This window comes from Topomyia yanbarensis, chromosome 1 (assembly GCF_030247195.1).
Source record: "Topomyia yanbarensis strain Yona2022 chromosome 1, ASM3024719v1, whole genome shotgun sequence".
NCBI classification, from domain to species: Eukaryota; Metazoa; Arthropoda; class Insecta; order Diptera; family Culicidae; genus Topomyia; species Topomyia yanbarensis.
The window spans coordinates 26946621-26969177 of NC_080670.1; the positions used below are offsets into that span (position 1 = coordinate 26946621).

At 39.5% G+C, this 22557-nt stretch overlaps 1 protein-coding gene across 2 annotated transcripts; it reads right to left on the reverse strand.

Annotated features, from left to right (window-relative positions):
* Positions 1-748: 748 nt before the first annotated feature.
* Positions 749-20634, reverse strand: LOC131677152 (glutamine synthetase 2 cytoplasmic). Of its 2 annotated transcripts, none has more exons than XM_058956818.1 (5): positions 20374-20634; positions 3838-4019; positions 1571-2103; positions 1265-1508; positions 749-1196 (listed from the first exon to the last, which is right to left on the reverse strand). In XM_058956818.1, exons 2-5 carry the CDS (start codon positions 4016-4018, stop codon positions 1048-1050), a joined length of 1107 nt encoding a protein of 368 aa, XP_058812801.1. In that variant the 5' UTR covers position 4019; positions 20374-20634; the 3' UTR covers positions 749-1047. The 2 variants fall into 2 exon arrangements, with proteins under 2 accessions (XP_058812801.1, XP_058812800.1); XM_058956817.1 differs by lacking the exon at positions 20374-20634 and adding an exon at positions 20185-20320.
* Between the last annotated feature and the right edge of the window lie 1923 nt (positions 20635-22557).

Sequence of the window (22557 nt, forward strand, 5' to 3'; positions counted from 1 at the left end):
AAAGAAAAATCCATGTTACATCAAATTTTGACGTTTTTTGCATTTTAAAGTCATTTGGCATCAAAAATACCAGCTTGATTTTGAAATTTTACCACCTTTGAACAAAGAAAGTCCAAAAAAGTTAACTTTCTTTAAAAAAAATGAAAGAACGAATTGGATAGGAGTGTGTGCTGTTCACATAAAAACGTCTCTTCCCGAAGTAATTCCGTAAGGTAATGCCGGGGAGGAATCAGGTTCCGTGCAAGATTAGATGAATTAGCGGGTCGGGTGACTACCCAAAACCCGTTCCCTGAGTTGTTGGTTTGTGTACATTTTATGCTCAGAGTGTTTTTGAATTTTTTTTCATATACCTACTTATAAATACAAAAAATATTCATATGAAGACCCCCCCCCCCAAATTTTCTTACTACGCCACTACATGTAAGCGAACGTCTATGGAGTCATTGTCAATATATACTGGAATGCTGATTTAAGGTGAAGATATGTGGAAGCCAGGAACTTGTTGCTAGGCACCGACGCGCTTGTTTACATTGAGAAAAAATGAAATTTGAAGTGAAAATTCAAGCGCACAAATGAGAGTTTTCGGACATTTTTCTTCGGTCATCTGCACATTGGCAGAAAATTTGAAGTTGTGTTAGTAAACGATTAAAGCTTCGCGGGTGTTTTGTGCAGTGGTGTGTGATTAAAGTGCATTTGAAAGAGTTCACTGAAAATGAGAAGAAAAATAAGAGTGTTTTCGCACAAAATATGAGCTACAGATGGAATTCATGTTTTCTAATATCAATAATAATAATAATATTAATAATTTAATCACTTATGACACATAAAATATAACAACATTGTTACATATCGCTTAAACCTATCATGTTATGAATATTACACGTGTTTTTGCAATTGCAGCTTAGTAGCCTACTTTGGAATTGTTCCAGATGGTTAACATATCGATATTCTTCTTCTTTAGCAATTATAAATTGAAAGATTATATCTTCTTAAAACATACAAAAAACACCATTCGTAAACAATAAAACGAAACGAGAATTTTCATTTTCATTCGTCCAGACAAATTGTCCTCAGAATGGCTTCCACAACGCTGTACGGATCACAGTTAGAGCTGGGTCTACGGTCCTCAAAGTAGCCCTTGCCATCATCGGCTACGCCACGAGGGATTCGCACCGAGGCTCCACGATTGGCCACTCCTAAAAAAAGACAAAAAAAAACAAAAATTAGCTGCGCACTAACTACAACCGATAGCTTTGAATCATACCGGCACTGAAATCGTGTATCGAGCTAGTTTCGTGCTTTCCCGTCAGACGTCGTTCGTTGTCCTTTCCTCCATGCGGATCGTACGCACGGATGTGCCGGTCGTGGTGCTTCGAAAGCTTGGCGATGGCCTTCTCAATTTCTACGATTCCACCATCGGTACGCATACTCTTGGTCGAAACGTTGGTATGCGCACCGGCCCCATTCCAATCACCGATTATCGGCTTTGGGTCCAGGGTAGCAACGATCTACATATTAAGAGAAATTGTCAGTTCAACGAACTTAATCGATTAGACAGATGAAAACCTACTCCAAATTCTTCCGCTATTCTGTGCAGCAGGAAACGAGAAACCCACAGATCGTCTCCAATGGAGACTCCTTCGCACGGACCGACCTGGTATTCCCACTGCGCCGGCATAACCTCCGCATTAGTACCGCAGATCTTTATTCCAGCGTACAGACAAGCCCGATAATGGGCATCAACGATGTCACGCGCATACACCTTATCAGCACCGACTCCACAATAGTACGGTCCCTGTGGACCAGGGAATCCATTCTTTGGCCATCCCAGTGGCCTTCCATCAATATCCAGCAGAGTGTACTCCTGCTCAATTCCGAACCAGGGATGCTCGTTAGCGACCTTTTCGCATACCTCATTACAGCTCTTGCGTCGGTTGGACTCGGTCGGGGTTCCATCGAATCGGTAGGTTTCACACATCACCAAAATACTGTTGCCACGACGGAACGGATCCCGGTAGATGGCAGACGGGCGCAGATAGACATCCGAGTTGTGACCTTGAGCCTGATAGCACGAGCTGCCATCGTAGTTCCAGATGGGAAGATCTGTCGAGAAGAAAATATCGTATTACTAGTCGCGATCATCTGTCATCAGGGTGTCGCATGTTGGCACTGGTTCAAGAGCTAACTAGTAACATAAAACGCGTTCGTGAGTGGTTAGGGGATTGTGTGGTTGCAACTTTTGCCGGTTTGTTTGCACAAATAACATCGCATGCCGTCTTGGCCAAATATTTTCTCTTTTACGATTTGTTTTCCGTCGGTCTCTGTCCACGCTGAGTGCCAATCATCGAGGCCAGATAGGTCATTTCATCATCTGGACCCTAGGTATCGACCGAGAGCAACGGCTTTTCTTTCCTTTTGAAGGAAACTATCTTTTGAAATTTAAGCGGGTTTTACACGTTCAATATATTTCAGTATTGACGGATTGATTGGAACTCCCATCAATATTAGTTCAACTTTTTTCCATTTTCTACACTCTAGTATTGACAAAAATATTGAACGTGTTTGAATGTTTCTTCAAACAATGATAAAGCGCAATTATTCCCGCAACTATGCCATCAAACGGTAGTACAACTTGTGTTTACGATATGGCAATAAACAATGGGATCCCCCTCCGGGTATTTTAGATTAGAGTACTCAGTTTCTTACAACATCCGTGCATCACTTGAAACCCGACTGTTGTTAGTATTCAGGAACGCCACCCGTTGTGCTGCGATCGCCTAACGGAAAAACAAATCTAGCTGGCGGTGCATAAATTGACAAAGGCCTCCACGCAAGGCCTCCTGCGTGGTTAGCGGATAAACCATTTAGTAATCACACAGTGTGCGGAACAAAAACTTCCAATTATCCAATCATACTTCCTATATTTCCCGACTGACCTCAATAACTCAAAGTGCTTCGCTACCGTCATCGGTTAAATTTCAAAAATAACCCCTGACAAATGATGAAGGCCATCACTCTAACTGTTTCTGTGTAGCCCTATTACGAATTACCGTGTCTTTGCGCGCTGCATCGGATGCACCCCGTGTCAATGCATTGGATCTGGGCAAACATCTGTATGTATATATCACACTATATATTCCGTTTGTAGGGGGGATTGGGGCTAAATATTTATGGCATCAAATAATTCAAGTTATTCCCCCCATTGGAAAAAAAATATTTTTGATTGAGATTGGCTCTGAACTAACTTATACAATAAATAACTGTCGTATGATTCCAGCTTACCCTAGATTCCCCTACCATTCATATACCGACTGACTGATTGACGCCGCCAGTTTTATCGCGCTTAGAACAAAACCGGTGTGGCGCGCGATGCGAAGTGTGCCCGACTGCCCGTAATGTGAGACCAATAACACAACTCCTGCCTCGTCGAATAAGGGAAATAACATTGACATTGAACTTGAGAATTAATTGTGAACAGTGCTGTAAAGACGGGTGGTTCTGCTCGGCGTTACAACATCGGGTTTATTGCGATGGATTAGTTCCACGCGTTGACATTACTATTGATGTCGGGAAAAAGTTAAATCTGAAGTTTGGTGATTTACCAATTTTAAACTCTATTTGTATCATTATTTGGTCTATATTAAATGGGTTGCACATCAGCTTGTTTGCTTCGTTTCTAAGCAACGGATAGCAGTGAAATAACCTGTGTTTCAGTAATGAAAAACTTCAAATTGGTAATTTGACAAAGGTAGTAGGCGCTGCTCCAACTACCATAGTCAAATGGGTATTGGTGAGAGGAGAAAAATGCTAAAAACGGGATGCAAGAAATAAACTCACCACTCGGTTTGTCCGGGATGAATTCCAGTGTGCGGTCCTTGCAGCGGACATTTTCGCCCGTACCATCGATCCAAATGTAGGTAGCTATGATCTTGCCTTCCGGTAACGGCAGACTCATGTATTTGTCCAACAGAGTTTTGTTGATGTGGGCATTGGGAGATTCCTCCAGAGTTTTCGACATGCTGGAAGAAATGGAAGTATAAACATACTCTTTTATTTACATAGTGTGGCGGAAAAAAGTATTCGTGATTTTTAATTTATCATATTTTTTCCAAACTAATTATATTTGGACTTATCTTGAGTTAATTAGTATATGTCAGCCAGTAGACATTCTATGCATAACATATATCTATTAATTGACAGGATACACTGATACTACAACGTTAATCTGGCTAAATATTTGAATAGATACACAGAAAAAGTTTTCACGGTATTGCAATCATGTTGGAATTTGCTGGAATAAATGGCAACACTGCAGCACGTTGATGAACTGTAACAACTGTCAAAGGATGTTTTATTGTCTATCTCGAGATAATCTAGCGTTTCGTCGAGTTGTTGCTATAAGGGAGCCACTCGAGTGCGATCGAAACAAAAACAAAACGTCAAAACGCTTTTTCACTCTCACCGATGCAAATTAGATGGGCGCGTAATCCAACGCACGGCCCGGTGGCGCATGGCTGAAAAGTCGCAATGTGGATTTAAGAAAAGATTCGCAATATTCTCATTTGGTGTTGAGTGTTCGTTCTCTTTCGTGAGAAAGTTCCTTGTTTTATTCAAAGGCCACAAAAATGGTTCGCAAAGGCAAAGAAACAACGCCGGAAGAAATGGGAATTGATACTTTCTATGAAGGTGAAAAGTTTGTGTAAATATCACGTTTATTTCGCAGAAATGAATACACAATACGAAGTATGGATCAGAGATTCCACGATGCAGGAGATTTAGTCACTAAAGGAAGAACTGGTCTTCCAAAAGTTTCGCAAAATTGTGAGCTACCTCGCCAAGAGACCCCATAAAACATGTTCTAAAATAGCAGCATGAATTAGGCAAGAAATGGACGAAACTGTTTGCAACTGAGCCATACGTAACGTGCTCAAAAAGACCGGAAACAATGCACGAGTAGCTTGAAAAAATCCGGCAATTTCGAAACACAATCAACTAAAAGTAAAAGAACTTTGCAGTTAATCAATAAAGACGTTTTATTCTGGGACAAAGTATTGTTTATCGAAGACATTTTTGCTACTGATGTTCGTAGTTTGATGTGGTGGTAGTGTAATGGTGTTGGTATCATATGGAGTTGAAAACCTGGTGTTTATAGATCAGATTATGGATAAAAAACTTTACATGAAGATTTTGAAATAGAACGTGAAAAATTGCGCTGAAAAAACATGACAAATTGTGCCTTTACAACCTACCACACAGGCTTAACACTCCAACGCGGTTTACCACACTTAATCCCATTAAACGTTTGTGGGATGATTTGGATTAACGGATCCGGAAACATGAAGTCCGGAACAAGCAGCAGTTGAATGCAGTTCTAATTGACGACCCAAGTAGCATTTCTAGTTATATAGCACACTACAAGTGCAATCTAAGTTTTAAGGAAGGCTTCAAGAGTACCATAAACCTTAATTGTTACAAGGGGAATGGAATAAAGCATCACCCGAATATGCCAAAAAATATTAATGCTCAATCGCTTAAAGGATTTTCTTAAGGCTAAAGGACTTCATGCGAAGTACTAGCAACAAGTTTGCGAAACTTAGTAGTAAGTTGTATGCTTAACAGCGATACTTTTTCCCAGTCATTTCCACGAATTCACTGTATTTTGATATTATAAATCGTAAGACATTACGTCTCTTTCTAAAATTTAAAATCTAACGATGTCACGTTTTTGCGTCACTATTTTGAACGCTCATACATTTTATTTATGAACAGATTACCGTCTTTTTACCACCAAACAATTCAGAAACAACTCAACTTAAGTTTTATTGCTAAAATAATATTTCAATAGTACACTATTGAAAATTCCGTAAAAATGAACAGATCTCGGTAAACGTAAAACTCCCATACACTAGCCAATGTATTCCGTGCAGAGCCGTCAATAGGTAACAAATGCCCGTTTTATACCATTCGTTCCTAGCTTTTCGAACGAGCAACATCTGAGCTCGGACGATGTGATAAGCGGGAGACGCCATGAATTTTCAGCAGTGGTAGCATTAATCCGCACAACCGAATGAAATTTCGAAAATTTCGGGCGCCAGTACTAAAGAAAGACCTTTTATGGGCAAACAATAAATAATCAATTTGAATATTTCCTATCATTGACAGCGATACTCTGATCCCGCAGCTCTTATTAGTATCGTGTTGCTCAAATGCATAACGACAATCTGATACTTGCAAAAATCGCCAATATCGGTAGTGAATGATTTAAATCCAACACCTAAAACTGAAACTTAGAAGAAGTTAAGTAAAAGTGTAAATTTGATTCGGTTCCGCCAAATCCAAAAAGAACGTAACAGATAAGTACTATTTTCACTGGAAATTTATAAGCTACGAGTATCTTAAATGCGAAGAAAATATTTTCTAATAAATTGTCTACAGTTTTAGCTGATAAATACCAAAAAGGGTGTTTTAATTCTCCTCACGGAAATCCTACAAACTACACTGATTTGTTCCCGCCAGCAACCCGATTTTAAATCATTTAATTGAAACTCATTCCTGATTGGTTCCTGTTAATTACATGCACCGTGCCGCAATTCTTGAACATGCTTTTTTCAAAGCTCCTCCTGTTTGACGATGGAAGTAAACTGATTGCATTCGATTGCCAGTCCATTTTGCTTCGAACACAAACTAAAACAAATACAAAACCGGTGGTCGTAAGCGAGTGCGGCATCATTCGTGTGTTACATTCGTGCATGCGGTACAGGTGGAAAAGTAAAGGGAAAATTCCGCTCCTTTCGTCCCGGTCTCCAGTTTCCTGTCGGCCGCATCCACCGTCTGCTGAGAAAGAGCTTCTACGCCGGGGCATCCCTCTAGTTTGAGGCTGTAATGAAATATTTCGCCGCCGCCGAAATATTGGAGCTGGTAGGACCAGGATTATCCCCCGTTAACTGCAGCTGGCCATTCGAAGTGATGAAGAGCTAAAAAAATTGTTTTTCGGCGTGAGCATTTCCCAGGATGGTGTGTTGCCTAACACCCATACCATTCTGCTGCCACAGCAGACCGAAAATAATTGAGTTTTTCTTTGATGGCAGGTGAAACGATGCCGAGAAAAAACCCGAACCTGTCCCTTTCAGGGCGAACATTGTATTCGCATAAAGAATTTTGATTTGATTTGACGGTAAATAAATATTCTAAAAAAATAACATAGCGTCCATCTCATGATGGAAATTCGATTACAATTCCAATCTTATCTTGTGAGTCGATCAATACGGGGATTTTCCAATAGTGCCTCCGAATATTTATTTTGATAACAGGTATTCAAAAATGTAAAGATTTGGTAAGGTGGTAAAGATGTAAGGTTTCGTTTGTGAGCATCACTAATTTAAAAAAAATCACGTATTGCATGACATGTCTTCATGAGTCTAGGGTGGGGATTTATATATAACTTATTTAAAATTGATCATATTACAGATTATCGTTTATAGGTACATAGGGTAATGAGCCTTCACGTTTCATATTTAAAATATACGTGATGCGTGTTATATCTCTAAGGCATCAGCCAACTGGATTTGCGCCTACTGAAAGGCGGATTTTAGTTGGAGATTTTGGTGGACGATGAGATTGAGTTATGTTAGAGCAGTTTCAGTTTGTTTCAAAAAGTTGCGAAGCTCATATTTTATATCCATCAAATTTCTTAGGGTATATCAGCAGCGTAGTGTATAATATAGTAGTTTTAAAGTGGAATTACAATGGAAACAGTCAGAGCGTTTTGATTTATTATTATTTCGAACAGTTTGGATTCGAACCTTTAAACTGATATGCGCTGATATTCCCTTTGTTGCCTCGTCTGAAACACGTTTAGAACTGTTTTTCCAAAAAACAAAGACTATTCAGCACATACACGCAAGTTCGGTGGATTGGGAAAACAACTTCGAGACAATTAACGACATACGGGCAAGTTCTGAAGCGGTTCAGTTTTAGATATATAATTTTGACAGTTATATAACATAAAACTGAAAATTTCTAAAAATAGAACTGCTGCAGCGGGTGTTCTTTTCAGATTAAAATTCATAGCCACGTTAAGTCTTAAGTGTTGCAAGAGTGGAGAGCATGGTGTTATACTTGATTTTAGAATTAAAAAAAATAGGATGAACTTCTGCTTGGTTCGCCATTTTTTATTGTTAATATAATAATAGGTACTATTAATGTAGGTCCTAGCAAATATCGTCCTGGAGAAAAAGTTCATAGTTTTAAAGTGCATACGTATTCCAGAACACTAATCGCGATGATATTTTTTCAAATTTGAAAAAAGTCATCCCAAACCATCATTCTACTTCATTGTGGTTATGTCTCTGACATTACCCATCCATCTTTTTTATTTGCTCCGAAAACAATGTCGTGGACAGGATAGGGTTTAAAATACCTTCAAAAAAACAGCCGAACCAAAATATAATCGGTTATTTGAGAAATAGTTTTAACCCTTAAAGGCGCAAACCAATTTTTTTAAAATTTCGTGAAAATTGTCTCACAGCTTTAATACGTTACTATGATAATTTTGAGATGGTTTTCGCAATGTTGTTTTAAAACAACATTGCGCATTTAAGGGTTAAGCGACATTTAATCTTGAGTGAACGGAAGATAAAGGGGTCCCCACATCACATTGCATCACGGAAAAAATGCTGTAGAAAATAACCCATTGGGTATTTTCTCATGAAAATTTGGATAAAAGTAGGTGAGAGTGTATTGTTTACACTGTATTTTTATCGCTGTCAGTTTTTTGAAAATTGGAAAACATGGCGTCACCCGAAAACCAACGTTGATTTTGCGCAAGCACCTGGAAAATTCTCATCTCTCTCATAGGGCCATCGGAAAACAACCCGGAATCGTGCAGTCAACGGTGAGTCGCAAGATTAAATGTTACTACCAAACACTGAGCATCGAACGGAAGGAGAATCGATGTTCTAGTAGTGATCAGAATCACAATCGTGTAGTGAAAGCGTTTTAGCGGTATTCCAATGCTTCGGTCAGGGATGTGGCCAAAAAGTTGAACCTGTCCAAGTCTATCGTTCAGACAGCCAAGGACCGGACTGGGACTGGGACTGCATAGATACAAAGTGTAGAAGGCTCCAAGTCGTGACGAACGGCAAAATGCGGGGGGAAACTGCACACCCCCAGATGCCGACGAAGCCTCACTGTCTAATCAAGGATAATGATACTTAGGTCAAGGCGGATTTCCGGCATCTTCCGGGGCTACTGTTCTTCACCACCCAGCACAGGTTTGATGTTCCGGAGGAAGTACGGAAGCAAAGTTTGACAAATAAATACATGATTTGGCAAGCGATCAGCTCATGTGGCAAACGGAGTGCGCCGTTCGTGACTACCGGGACTGTCAACGGGGAGATCTACATCAAAAAGTGTCTACAGAAGCATCTGATTCCTCTGTTAAAGCAACACGAGGGCCCAACGATCTTCTGGCCAGATCTAGTGGCACAAAACTATTGAAATGTGTCCTGAAGTTGTACGAAGTCAACGGGGTCACTTTCGTACCCAAGGTCGTAAACAAGCATCCCCCCCCCTCCCCATGCACCGGAACTAAGGCCCATAGCTAATTACTGGGCAATTATGAATCAGGCATTAGGGAAGCATCTCAAGGAGGTCAAATCTGAGGAAGACGTGTAGAAAAAGTGGGTTTCAGTGAAGGATCTGCAGCCAGATGTTATACAGAACCTAATGAGTGGAGTTAAGCGTAAGGTGCCAGCATACGGTTATGGTGTTGAAGTTAAATGAAATAAATGTGCCAGAAGCTTACTACTGGATTATATTCTATTGTCTGAAAGTTTGAAAAGGATCGGTCCACTAGATAATTTTCTGCAGCGTTTTTCCGTGAAGCAATTTGATGTGGGACACAGTAGCCCATGATTTCTCACTGATCTCATTATCATCACATTTTTAACACTCACATAAAATGATTCACCATATTGCTGCACTTATTTCTTCTCTGTTCGAGTAAGCCTTTTTTACTTCTTCAACCGTCAATTTCTGTTTCCTTTAATCAATATGTTACAAGCTTCAAACACAACGTCCAACTTCAAACTGAAGAAGACCACTCGAGGACGGTAATCTTATATCCGCTTGTGCTCATGTTCACCACGGTGACAAGGTGCTAAATTTTGACCCTTTCCACCTTGTCTCTCCGGCGGACGAGTTCTGTACGAGTTACAAACAGCCGTGCGAAGCGTGCTCCGAATTGTTTATGGTAACTGGACAAGACTAGTTGGTTGGTGTTATCAGTTGCGTATGGAAGTCACCACAGGTAAGCTAATTCGGCTAATTCTTAAACAAAGCCAAATATTAGCTATGTATAGCGCGGATTTAGCTGCGTCGATATGCAAATATTTAAATCATTTCGATTTCAGGATTCAACTTGAGCTGATATTCTTCCCAACTGAGTTGTGAGCTTTCTTCAGTTCTATTTAGTGATGCCGGAACAATTAGCATCGTTAATTCTTTACAAATGTACTACGCAGAATCGTTTTGTGGCTACGTGCGTTTTGAGTGGTGTATGCATAATGCGGAATGCGGTTAAACAATTATTAACTCCATTTTTTCTCTCTAAGAGGGAAATAAGAAAAATACGACGAAATTACGTTTTTCACTAACCTAACACAGTTAATCTAACTTTTTTGACAGTTTACTAGTACTGTTAACATGTGCTGATTTCGGTTTTAGATCAGAGTCGCCCTAGGTTCGCTCTAATATTTACAAAATCCATACAAAAGTGACAGCTCAGAGCGAACCTAGAGCGACTCTATTCTAAAAACGAAATCAGCAGTTAACATGGACTTATAATTTTTTTGTGGACGACTAGATTCGCACGAAGCAAATCGCAAAGATTTTTTCTAAGTTTATGTAAACAGTAAAACTGCCAAAAACGAACACTCGAATTAATTTATGATGTCACCGTAAAGCATTCAATTAGGATGACAAACAACCGTTAGCAGTCGTTTTATGCGATCATATGTTAAGTTTGCATTTTTGGACCGTTTGTACTTAACATCTTCAAATCTACTAGTTACATGGCCGCTGGAAAGTTTCCGTTCGCATAAATCCTTAACCCATTTGACAGTTTCGATATTTATTTCGCCGGCGTTGCACCGAACAAATGAGTTGTTTTCCGCTACGACCATAAATATTGTTCAATTAAATCATTTAGCTTGGTGGCTCCTGCTTACATTTGCATTTCTATACTTTAGCCCCATAGCGAATGCAGCAGCGTTCCCCGATCAAATCGTTCGCATTGTTCCCACGTATACTGCAATGATAAACAGTGACGATGCAAATGTAGTGCATCTAGGTACTAGCTGACTACTGCGTGCCGTTGCCTATTCATTCGCCGGTAAGACATCTGTTGCGCCGCAACCTGCTGCGAATCTACCTGTTATTTATTGTCTCGCACATAACTACCTCAATGGCCGACCTATCAATCTCCTGGGGTGTCATATGTGAATAGGGGAGCTCGACGCTGAATGGGTATATGGTAAGATGTGCTGTTGTCAATGCTAACCGGGAAATGGCGTATTTGGTTACTCAGCTGGTCTGAGATTAAATTGGAAACTAAACTTGTCGTACTTAATTGTTCGATTCGACCGAGAAACTCGGTTCACATCCCTTTTAAATGCTAACACCACAGAGAACAGACATCCATGATCGAGCAAAAATATTTAAAAAACGTGTGTAAACATTTGAATTAATATACGATAAACACTAGCGCCGCCACACCAACCTATCCCAACTATCCGTCAAATCCATTGCGGAACCGGTTCGAAATCCTGAATGGATTCAGTATGAAATCTTGCTCAAAGAATACAACCGATTCCGACTCTATCTGTTGATGCATTTGAGCTGGAATTCATGCTGGAAATCCGAACCGGTTCCGGACTAGTTTGACTGGGAACAACCGCTGTCAATTCTGTCGAACTCAGCCACAAAAAAACATGACGACATTAGCGCACCTGGTTTGGATATTCCAACTACCTTCGAAACCGTTGGAGAATGCTGAAGATGGACGTCTGTTCCCTGTGCTAACACCTTGTAAACAAGCTCGCTGAACTGTTATTTAATTCTTTGATGTCGTCATCATACAATGTTCCATTAAACTAAGCTGAGCAAGTGTTAATAACCTATCCACCATTCTGTTCTAATGCGCACATTAAATAAACGCTCTATGCATTTATCTAATCACTGGCAAAAGGCAATCTAATACGATAACAATGGAAGATATTCAGTTCAGATTTGTTGCCACGAAATCAGATGATCAAATCAATTATGGTTGAGCATCCCGAGTCTGTAGTAAATCTTGTTCAACGTGTATCTTGGGGAACTATAAACGCTAAGATGATGGGGACATATCTCGTCATAGTGGGCAATTAGTAACTTGCTGGTAATTACTCATCAACATTCATTTTGCACGTGCCACCGGCAAAGCAGTTCTCACGAAGACGCATGTTCTGTAGAACGAACTTGACCTTGTTGCAACCTGAGACCATGACCATTAAAATCCTTCCGTATTGTTCGTAATGCGTTAATAGCCCTTATTCTGACAATAGCCATTTCTGTCGTCGCCATCTACGCTGTAAGAACGCTTTGCTTTTTGATAGACGAATGTGTTAGGTTCTAGTCTAATGGCTCGAAGGGAACACTGCTGTCAAGGGAGCGTAAATCACTAGATTTGTTCCACTCACGTAACTAATAAGCCTGGAAAATGCTACCTACTAAGCAATTAGGATAATTGAAATGCTCTTTTACAGTCGCTTTTGTCGAAATATACAGCTGCTTTTTCAGCTGTACCATGAAAATGCCTTTTTATTGCGTCATCTATATTTCTCCTTCGTGGTGAAAAATTTATGTGAAGACAATTTTTTCTCCATTGAGGACACTTACTTAGTGACAGCACTAAAGTAGCGCCGTATTCCAGCGTAAGACGATTTTAAACAATTGTAAATACGATTTTTGAGAGAATGCAACCGGCCTCTATCTTTACAGACAGACAATCTGAATTCTTTTTTTGAATATTTGTTCCTTCATCAACCGTTAAATTTATTTCCGACGATTGAAAACTTGTAAAAAAAAACCGACTGATTTGTTTTCAATATATCCTGTAATTCTGTTTATTCCTGCTTTAAGTTTTCACATGGCGCTGGTCCGTGCATAAAAAACAGCTGATGGTAAAACGGACGTAGAACAAGATGCGTCATCAAACACTACGACTTTCTGCTCAAAATCACATACATTGAACTCAGTCGAGTCATATCTGATCTTCTTCCGGATCAAAGATAATCCGCTAAGTATTCTAAACATTTTGAAAGAACTGACACAGAAATAAGTTCAGAATTGTAATATTCTGTCTAAAGCAAGCAAATGATGTTACTGGGGACAAGTTTCAATGAAGGACTACATCGTCTACATGCCCGCTCACAAAGTTGGAATCGACGGTGTATTCATTGATTCGAGTTGGCTGTTTAAAAAATCCCTTGCTCTAGTGAGCGAAGATTTTAAAATGGTAATCGTAGACCGCTTTGCCTAATATCGTCTTGTTCGACAAGCTTCATCTGTCTGTTCCGCTATTTGTATCGGGCACCATGCATTCAACGAAATGCAAATGTGACTCTGACGCCCCTTGTAAGGACATCCGTTACTGCACCCAAAACTTACAGACAGATGAGATTCATGGTAATAATGCAAAATTTTCTTTTGAGGTGCAACCAATTATAACAGTTCAAGAAAGCGATGACAGAAAGCTGAAGCAAACAGCATCTGATTTTTGAAATTTGAGATTAAACAGGGAGTTTATAGCGCTTCCAGGAACACCAAAAATCTTAAGTGTCCGAACATTTCAACCAGATATTCAACCTAGTGCAGGACTGATTGGATACCGACAACTTCATGTTATAGCGGAGCTCCTCCCGGCACCGAGGAGACTTCGATTTCACAGTACGGTATGGAATTGTCTTCTAAATGATAATCGATCTGGCTTACTCCACGATGTTTGCTACAGCTTGAAGGAGACCTGCTGCACTGTGCTTGAATGGTCTGTACAATTTGTGTTTCTATGAAATTCAGAAAACAAGCGATAAAGTTTGCAATAATTTTCGCAATTTTTTAAATTGAAATTTTTTCAGTTGAAATGCTCGTCTCGTGAAACTAATCCACTTGCGTTATTTCAAGATTAATTCTTCGAACGGGCTAAAGAGATTTTTGTAAACAAACTTGGTTCGCTCATTATCCCGCTACCGAGTGAAATTTCATGAAAAATGCACGTCACTCTACATCTTTACCCTTCGTAGAAGCAATTTCAGATGTTTTCTGTATTGAAATTATAACAACTTAAGAGAAATCAGCAAAAGTTTGTTTACAAATCTTATTAGCCCTTTTAAAAAGTTAATATGGATTTAGTCTTTTATCCACTTTACATACAAGAACAATACTCAATTCACAATTTTGTACCACATTGTTGTTTACACTACAGACACTTTATGCACAAACTAGCGAAGTGTCAAAAATTGCAGCCAACGGACTGTCAAAAAGTGCAGCTAAACGAGCACACCCAGTGAGCAAATTTTCTGGCAGAGACCGCTCTGCTAGATTTCTGTAAGTCTTGGTTTGGCAGCCCTGTCAGATTTCTGCGCGTATCCTGTCGGGTTAGTTGAGCTAGGGCGAACTCGGTTTCGCTCGCGTTTTTTGGCAAATTTTGACAGGAAGCGAGCTAAACCCTGGCATAACTCGGACATAAACTGTGCAAAAATCCTGGCAATTCCTACCTGGTAGAATTTAGCACGAATCGAGAAAAACATCTGACAAAGATGTGGCAGGAAGCCTGCAGAGATCTTGGCCGTACATTAATGGCTAGATTCTAGATAAAAGTGGGCAGCATCGGTTGGTTTAACCGCTTCTGCCAGAAACGGTTGTTGCATTTGAGCGAATTCGTTGCCAGAATTCTCGCACAAATCGCGCAAAATGCTCGCAGAAACTCTGCCAGCATCAATTTCGCTTTGCTCAACTTTTGCTAACTTTCTGCTTGCCACGCTGACCGGGCAGGATTTTGTGAGGGGAAGTAGAGGAGGAAGCCCATGCAAAGCTTCCCAGTAAAGTTCACCCGGAAATGAACTGGAATTCTGGCTGGTTCTACTTCGCATTCCGGCTCCAGTGACACAACCGATTCTAACTAGAATCGGTTGTGTCACTGGAGCCGGAATACGAACTGGAACCAGCCAGAATTCCAGTTCGTTTCCGGCTGAGCTTAACTGCGTTATAGACTTCTCCCCAGTAAAGTTCAGCCGGAACTGAACTGGAATTCTGGCTGGTTCCAGTTCGTATTCCGGCTCCAGTGACACAACCGATTCTAACTAGAATCGGTTGTGTCACTGGAGCCGGAATGCGAACTGGAACCAGCCGGAATTCCAGTTCATTTCCGGCTGAGCTTAACTGGGTCCAGCTGCGTTGGTATTGTGCCGTTTTGACGTTTAAATTGGGAGGAAAACAAATCATTTGCACTGCGAATTGGGAGGAAAACAAACCGCTTGTGGGCTTAAGGGGAGGGCGGTAGTATAAAATTGCGAGATCTCAGTGTGCGTATTTTAAACGTCATATATCTCAATGGGATCTTCCGTGATGCCGGTTTACATTCATGGTTGCTAGTTTTACTGTTTTTGTCTCCGCAAGTCTGTGTATAAAGTGTCTGTCGTTTACACTGTCTCCCAGTTAAGCTCAGCCGTAAACGAACTTCGTATTCCGGTTCCAGTGACACAACCGATTCTAGTTAGAATCGGTTGTGTCACTGGAGCCGGAATGCGAACTGGAACCAGCCAGAATTCCAGCTCATTTCCGGCTGAACTGTACTGGGCTTTCTTGTTAATCTGACATCTGGAAATAGTTCACTCATTTTGACTTGTTGTTTGACTTACCCCCACAAAGTTTATAAATCAGAACAAGAATTCAGTATAGTTACTATATTCATAGTTAGGCGGAGACACTGAGCAGAGCCAATTGAACATGTAAAATGCCGGAGCCAATCGAGCATGACGTCACATAACATGTTTTCTTTGGATGTATATGGAAAAAGTATTGTGATTATGGTCATAACTATTTCACTCTTATCTTGTGTTATCGAGTGTAGAGAAACGAAAAGAACCAATTTTTTTCTGAAGTAAGAGATTTTGGCAGAAGTATAAAATCATATCATCAAATAGGTTTTTTATTCGTGCATGTAAAGTTTTTACTACCGACGACAATGAAATTATTAAGCTAGAGCTTGAACATTTACATTGGATGCCAGTGTTTTTCTTCTTATTTATTTCGTATAATATTTACAGACATACATGTGTTGATCGTCCAAATAGATGCCAAGGTGAACCACAAAATATGTTTCCCGGTCACCCTTTTTATTACACCACTGTCATAAAGATGAACGGCACAACGTTGTCGATGCTAATTGATTAGGAGATAACGTTCGATCTACGTTTAGTTGGATTTGTTCACCCATCCAAACTCGGTAATAAAATAATTTTCGGACGTAAAACTAAAGGAAACAACAAAGATACGACAAGTTCCTTGTATGCAATTCCAGTCCAACTGTCAATGTCGTTCCAAACGAATATGAGAACTGTCAAATGAAGTGCATCAGAAAATGATAAAATTTGATATGTGTGACAAAAAGCCCTAGAACTCCAACTTCTCGTATTCCGACTAAGGTCGTAAAGGTTCAGTTTGCTCCAAAAGTTATTGAATAGAATGTATTTTCCTTTATTTAGTGACAATGGTAAAAACTGCCATCGCACTGCAAGTGGGCGGGGGTCAAAAATTGTCCAAATGATGTGAAATTTGGTTTCTGAGCTTACTTTGACATTTGTCACAATTAGGTTTTACACCAACCGACATAACCGCACAAAATGAGCCGGATGAACTTCGTTTGACAATTCTCGGTGGTTTGTTTACATAGTAGCTACGTGAGTTCGAATGCAACAGATGAGCACCCATTGCACTCGCACTCACGCAAGTGACAAAGTAAACAAACCACTGAGAATTGTCAAACATGAACTTCATTCATCATAAGTTCATTCGTGTCGTCATCTTGTTGAACTCAATATAAAGCGGGAACATTGAAAATTCAAAAGTAAGTGTTCTTTGCAATGCCCTATTGCACACCTCGGGAAGTTGATCACAGATTTTAATCACGGAAAATTTACCGCCGATCTCTCCAAACTGTCAAAACAAACATTCCGCTGCTTCTAAAAAATACCAGTTATTTTAAAATAACACACATTTGTTTAAACATAATAAAAACATCAATTATCCCTTGAGAGACAATTATTGTAGAATTATTTCCTGTCGATTTTTTTTTGTGTTGAGAGCTCTGTGACGCGTCGGGGAGAAGGGGGTGAATTTTTACGTTTCTTACGAAATGGATAGAAACCCTCAAACTTTGAGTATCTTTTCCGAGACCTGGAGAGAGCCGAGTCTTGTGTTGCAATTGGCTCAGCTCAACAAACTGGGACAATATCTGTTACCGAGAAGACATTTTCAACATACAGGTTTTTAACTAACATTCCCTTCCCCGTGTTGCATTTGAGCTGGAATCCATACTGACTCCATTCAGAATTCTGAACCAGTTCTGAAATGGCTTTACCTAAGTATATGCTATAAAGTGCACAATACTCAAACTAGGCTCGATGGCGGATCCAAGACATGTTGTTTTGAATATACATTCGGAGCTACATTTTAAGTTGTTCTCAACTTCTATTCGACAGTTTTCACGACGCCACACGCGTTACGGCTTGGTAAGGCCAAACGGGTGTCGAATGGGGTTCAATTGTGGTTGTTCGACGTTTTCTTGATGGTCACATCATTAGCATTTCAGCTCAAAATTGGAAGACAGCCTCAATTGATTATCAGAATAGAATATTGATGTGCAATGAAAACATTTCATTATCGTTTCAGGTAGTAGGATATTGCGAAAATGCGCGGGAAAATTCTTCTCTGCTTAACACGGCAAAACATTGTTCTAGCTCTGAGCCAAATGTTTGAGGAAACCAAATCATTGTATAACCGTAGAGAGCACTCGTAAAAAGGAAGACAAGATCAAAGTACAGACACTTTACACACAGACTAGCGAAGTGTCAAAAAGTGCGGACAAACAAGCTGTCAAAAGGTGCAGCCAAACGAGCATGAGGGTATTGTGAGGGGAAGCATGGGAGGAAGCCCATGCAAAGCTTATGGGATCTGCCGTGATGCCAGTTTACATTCATGGATGTTAGCTTTACTGTTTTTATCTCCACATGTCTGTGTATAAAGTATCTGTAGATAAAAGCAATAATAAAACTGATAATCAATCTTGTAAGATCCACCCAATACAGCGCAAATTCGTTAGTTGGGTGTTCGCTAGTTGGGCTGTTCGTTAGTTGGGTGTTCGCTAGTTGGGGCATGCCCCAACTAAAAGACACTCTTATGTCAAAACTGAAAGTCAAAAACTGATTGACGTTTGAATGTCATTGATTTCAAGGGGTTCATTGGTTGATTTCTGTGGCGATCCAGAAAAAATCATACTTTTAAATTCAATGGAATTTTATTTTTTGAATGACATATTTCGGAATGATTTTAGTGAAATAAATGTGTTAAATATTTCGCTTCTTCTATTCAGCATCAATTAGTTTGTGTCGCAGAGACGTGAGTTTAGTAACTTTTGAAGGTCATCTCTGTATTCAATCACATTATACAATCTTTTTTAGCTAGTGGCAACGTAGTATGTTTGTGCTTTATCGGCTTTTTCCCGACGGTGTATCCATTTCCTGTTTTATGCGAAGGAATTTATCAAAAAATAATTGATAGCAAAAAGAACACTAATGACATACTTTGTCACAAAAAACAACTTTAAACTGGAAGGAAACAGCCAACTTTTGTGAATTTTAAAATATTTCTGTCTGTTTTTTATGAAAGAAAACAAAAAATCAGCGTTTCCCTTGGGTAATTTTTGTCAGCTGTCAGTTGCCCCAATTAACGGATACGATTCGCTAGTTGGAGCGCAGTCGTGACCCAACTAACGAATTTGCGCTGTATAACATATTTATATACAAAAATCTAATAAATACACTAAATATGCATCGATTTTATACCTTCTGTAACGAATCGAGAGGTATCCATTTGATGCAAACATTATATTAGGGCGAGACTGGTTGATGGAACGATGGCTTCGGAACCCAGTTTGCCCTGTATACGAAATGAGTCATCAGAATTCAATCGAGCGAACACCTACCCAAACCCTGGACTAAGTTATTCGCATGAACAAATACATGGAAAAATCTTTTTTTTTTTGTATAGCGCTGTCAACCAGAGGTAGTTGGGATGGTTAATACACACAGTAGCTAACCGAACCGTGAAGATGATTTGTACCTCACGAGGAAATATAGTTACTATTACTATATATTTTCAGACTAACTTTATCAGAATTCTGTTAAAACCTATATTGAATTTGGATTTTGAAAAACCGCTTGGTCGAAAATTTTATCTGGCAACGGCTTGAACCGTGTTATTAAATTTTGTCTTCGCTGAATTAACTGAACAGATAAAAACTAAAATGACAATAGATACAATATAAAATGAAGGCAACAAGACAATTACTTTTTAAAAAACTTTTTTCTCTGTATATTTAACCTAACCACAAAAAATTTAATTGACATTGTTCAGATTTTTAGTTCTAAATTCCCGCGAACTTCAACCGAAGCAGTATGCAATCTTACAATAGCACTAGAAATGAAATGTCAAACTAAATTCGAACCACTTCAGCAACTTGAGCTATGATGGGTGCGATAAAGAATGTCCACTAATACAAAACTAAACAAAGCCCCTGCCAATATCAAACACCAATAAACACAAATATTGATAACCATTATCGGGAACTGCATAAGCCAACTATCGCAACGATCAAATATTTGTTCAATTGAACGAACGCAAAGTTACACACCATCGAATGTTTTGTCCAACGGAAACAAAGACTCCCTGCATCATCAGCCCATTCCGAACAAACCCGCGATCACTCGAACTATCGGACCCGAGACAGCCGAGCGCCAAGCCAAGAATTGATGTGCAGGTAGCAGCAACCCTGTCTCATTTAGTTACACAGTATGACTTGTTAGGTACCTTCTATATTCGAATTTCATCGTGTTTTTGTTTGCACGCTTGTTGGCACCGCCAAATGACAACGACGATCGGTTTTCCGTATCACTGGCTTTCTTCGATCGTTATTTATAGTATACAAACACGGCAGGCAAATATAGCGTGGGCGAGAAAACTACTTTCGGGAAAAAGGGAAAATCTAAAATCACTCACTTTGTACTTGTAGGAAGAACACTCGCACTCTAAACTGATGACTGATCGATTCAGGCTGGACAGCAGAATCCTCGATCGGGTTGGGTTACAATCCCGAACTAGTTACAATCCGTTAAACGGACCGTTCTCTTTTTCGGCTGGCTGGAATGTTGGCACAACTGCACTGGACTGTTCTAAGTAGGCGCGGGACACACGTTGTACTGTGTACACACCGTTCTACGACTGCCGATTGACTATTCGAAAGTGACGGTTGCGCGCTGCATTTATACTAGCATTCGCGATGAATTGGTTTCTAATATACTCGCATCGCGCAGGCAGGCAGACAGCGTCATCCTCGGTCACCGCGCGCGCCCCGGTCAACCGGTACGGAGAGGCATTACATCGTTTGGTGTAGGTACTTATACTTACTCTAGTTGAGTGACAGACTCGCTGTATGCTTGTTTAGGTTCTGTACTATCTAGATAGCTAGTATTTAGATTGATTGGCACGATTATCTGTGATGGTCGGGTTAGAACTGTTTAGGATGGAAGTGCACGGTTGCTGTTGAATGGAATGCAAATTTTATTTTCTAATGTGATGAAATAATAATAATCGACAAAATATGTACATTAGTTTATTTACTTGCTAATTATTTTACTTAAATTACTTTACTAACACTACTAATTTCATTTTGTATGTATTGTTTACTTTACTTATTTTAGTTATTACACTTACGTTACTTTACTTGTATGTGTATTCAATCCACGTCCTACTGACCGGCAGTTTTTTATGGAAGTAACTTTTCATCTACATATCACCGAGTAGAGGGTGCCAATACTTACTTTGCAAATAGGGGAACTAGAAGATAGGTGTATAATACAAAGGTATTTAGCAATAATACTCCTGAACATGTCCATATTGTGATGTGGTAAGCTTCGGGACTGCTATTTTGTTCTGTTAGCAGCAACGACGAAACTTTTTCTGCGTTTCAAATACACATTTTCACGATAAATCCAACATACTCTAATTTTTATTATTTAATCGCGCATACGTATGTAGAAAATCTGTCTTCAAAATTCTCATTCGATGAAAAGTCACAGTAGTTTTAGTCTAGGAGAACAGACGTCTATCTCGAGCTTTGAACTTGCGTAAACCATAATGGCCTGTTAATACTACTAGTCTAGAATGAGAACTACCCGGAAAAAACAGCATTTCTGGCAACGTATGCCCCGGCATTGTATGGCAACACACCAAAACCGAACAATCTGCTAACTTTTCAACCTCACATTGTCTACTTAACGATTACGAATCTCTGCAAATAGGTGTGAAATAACCTAATGAAACAATTTCACATTTGGATATGCTTGGTTTTGGCACATAATTGTTTTTTTTTTGTTGTAATGAATTATGAAAGAAGAATTCAAACGCAATTTTTCGGTAGCCATATCAGCACGAAGACTAAATGTTTTATTGTCATATTAATTGGTTTACTTTCAGTCCATGAAATTGCCAATAAATTATATTATTTTATTTTTGTTGTATTAAGTACCTACATGTGCTTTGGAGTAGTAAATGCACTATTACCACAGACTAACAGACATAACACTATGAGGAAACTCCCTTAAAAATGTCGATCCGACAATTTTCCCAGAAGACTAGCTCCACCTTTTATTCACGGTCCCAAACACTCATTTGCTGGTGGGTTACCCCTCAGGTTAGGGACAAATTTTTCAATAGTGGTCTATCCCCCATATGTTTGTTCATATGTCAGAGGCGCCATAATGTCAAATTCGGCCACAGTCCCAACTACAAATATATTTAAAATGATCGTTAAAGCGGGCGAAGCATTGTTTTCGAGTGTTATGTCTGTTAGTCTGTGATATTACTGTCACCTCAATTATATTTCTAGAGAAAATTTTCAATAGGACGTAAGTAACAATGAGAGATTCTCTTTGGAGTCCTTCTCTTCAGTTCATTACACGGCCATTTCAATATTTACTACTCTACTCTTTGCATAATATTCTAGTAAAAACCATCGGCTTTCGATATGTACTGGAGAATTTGTACAAAGTGTTGTAATGACGTCGCAATAAACAAAAGAGAAAGTAAACAAAGAGAGGCTCTCAATGTTACTTACGTACTATTGAAGATTTTCTCTAGATTTCTTCATGAGTATAAAAATATTGTAGCTTGATTATTGACGCA

Bases quoted from the DNA above. Each gene is read 5' to 3' on its own strand.
- LOC131677152 (XM_058956817.1), bottom strand. From the start codon at position 20,204: ATGAAATTCGAATATAGAAG. The intron at 2,104-3,837 runs GTGAGTTTATTT...TCTTCTCGACAG, and splicing joins CATCCCGGACAAACCGAGTG to ATCTTCCCATCTGGAACTAC. The intron at 1,509-1,570 runs GTAGGTTTTCAT...CTTAATATGTAG, and splicing joins GAATAGCGGAAGAATTTGGA to ATCGTTGCTACCCTGGACCC.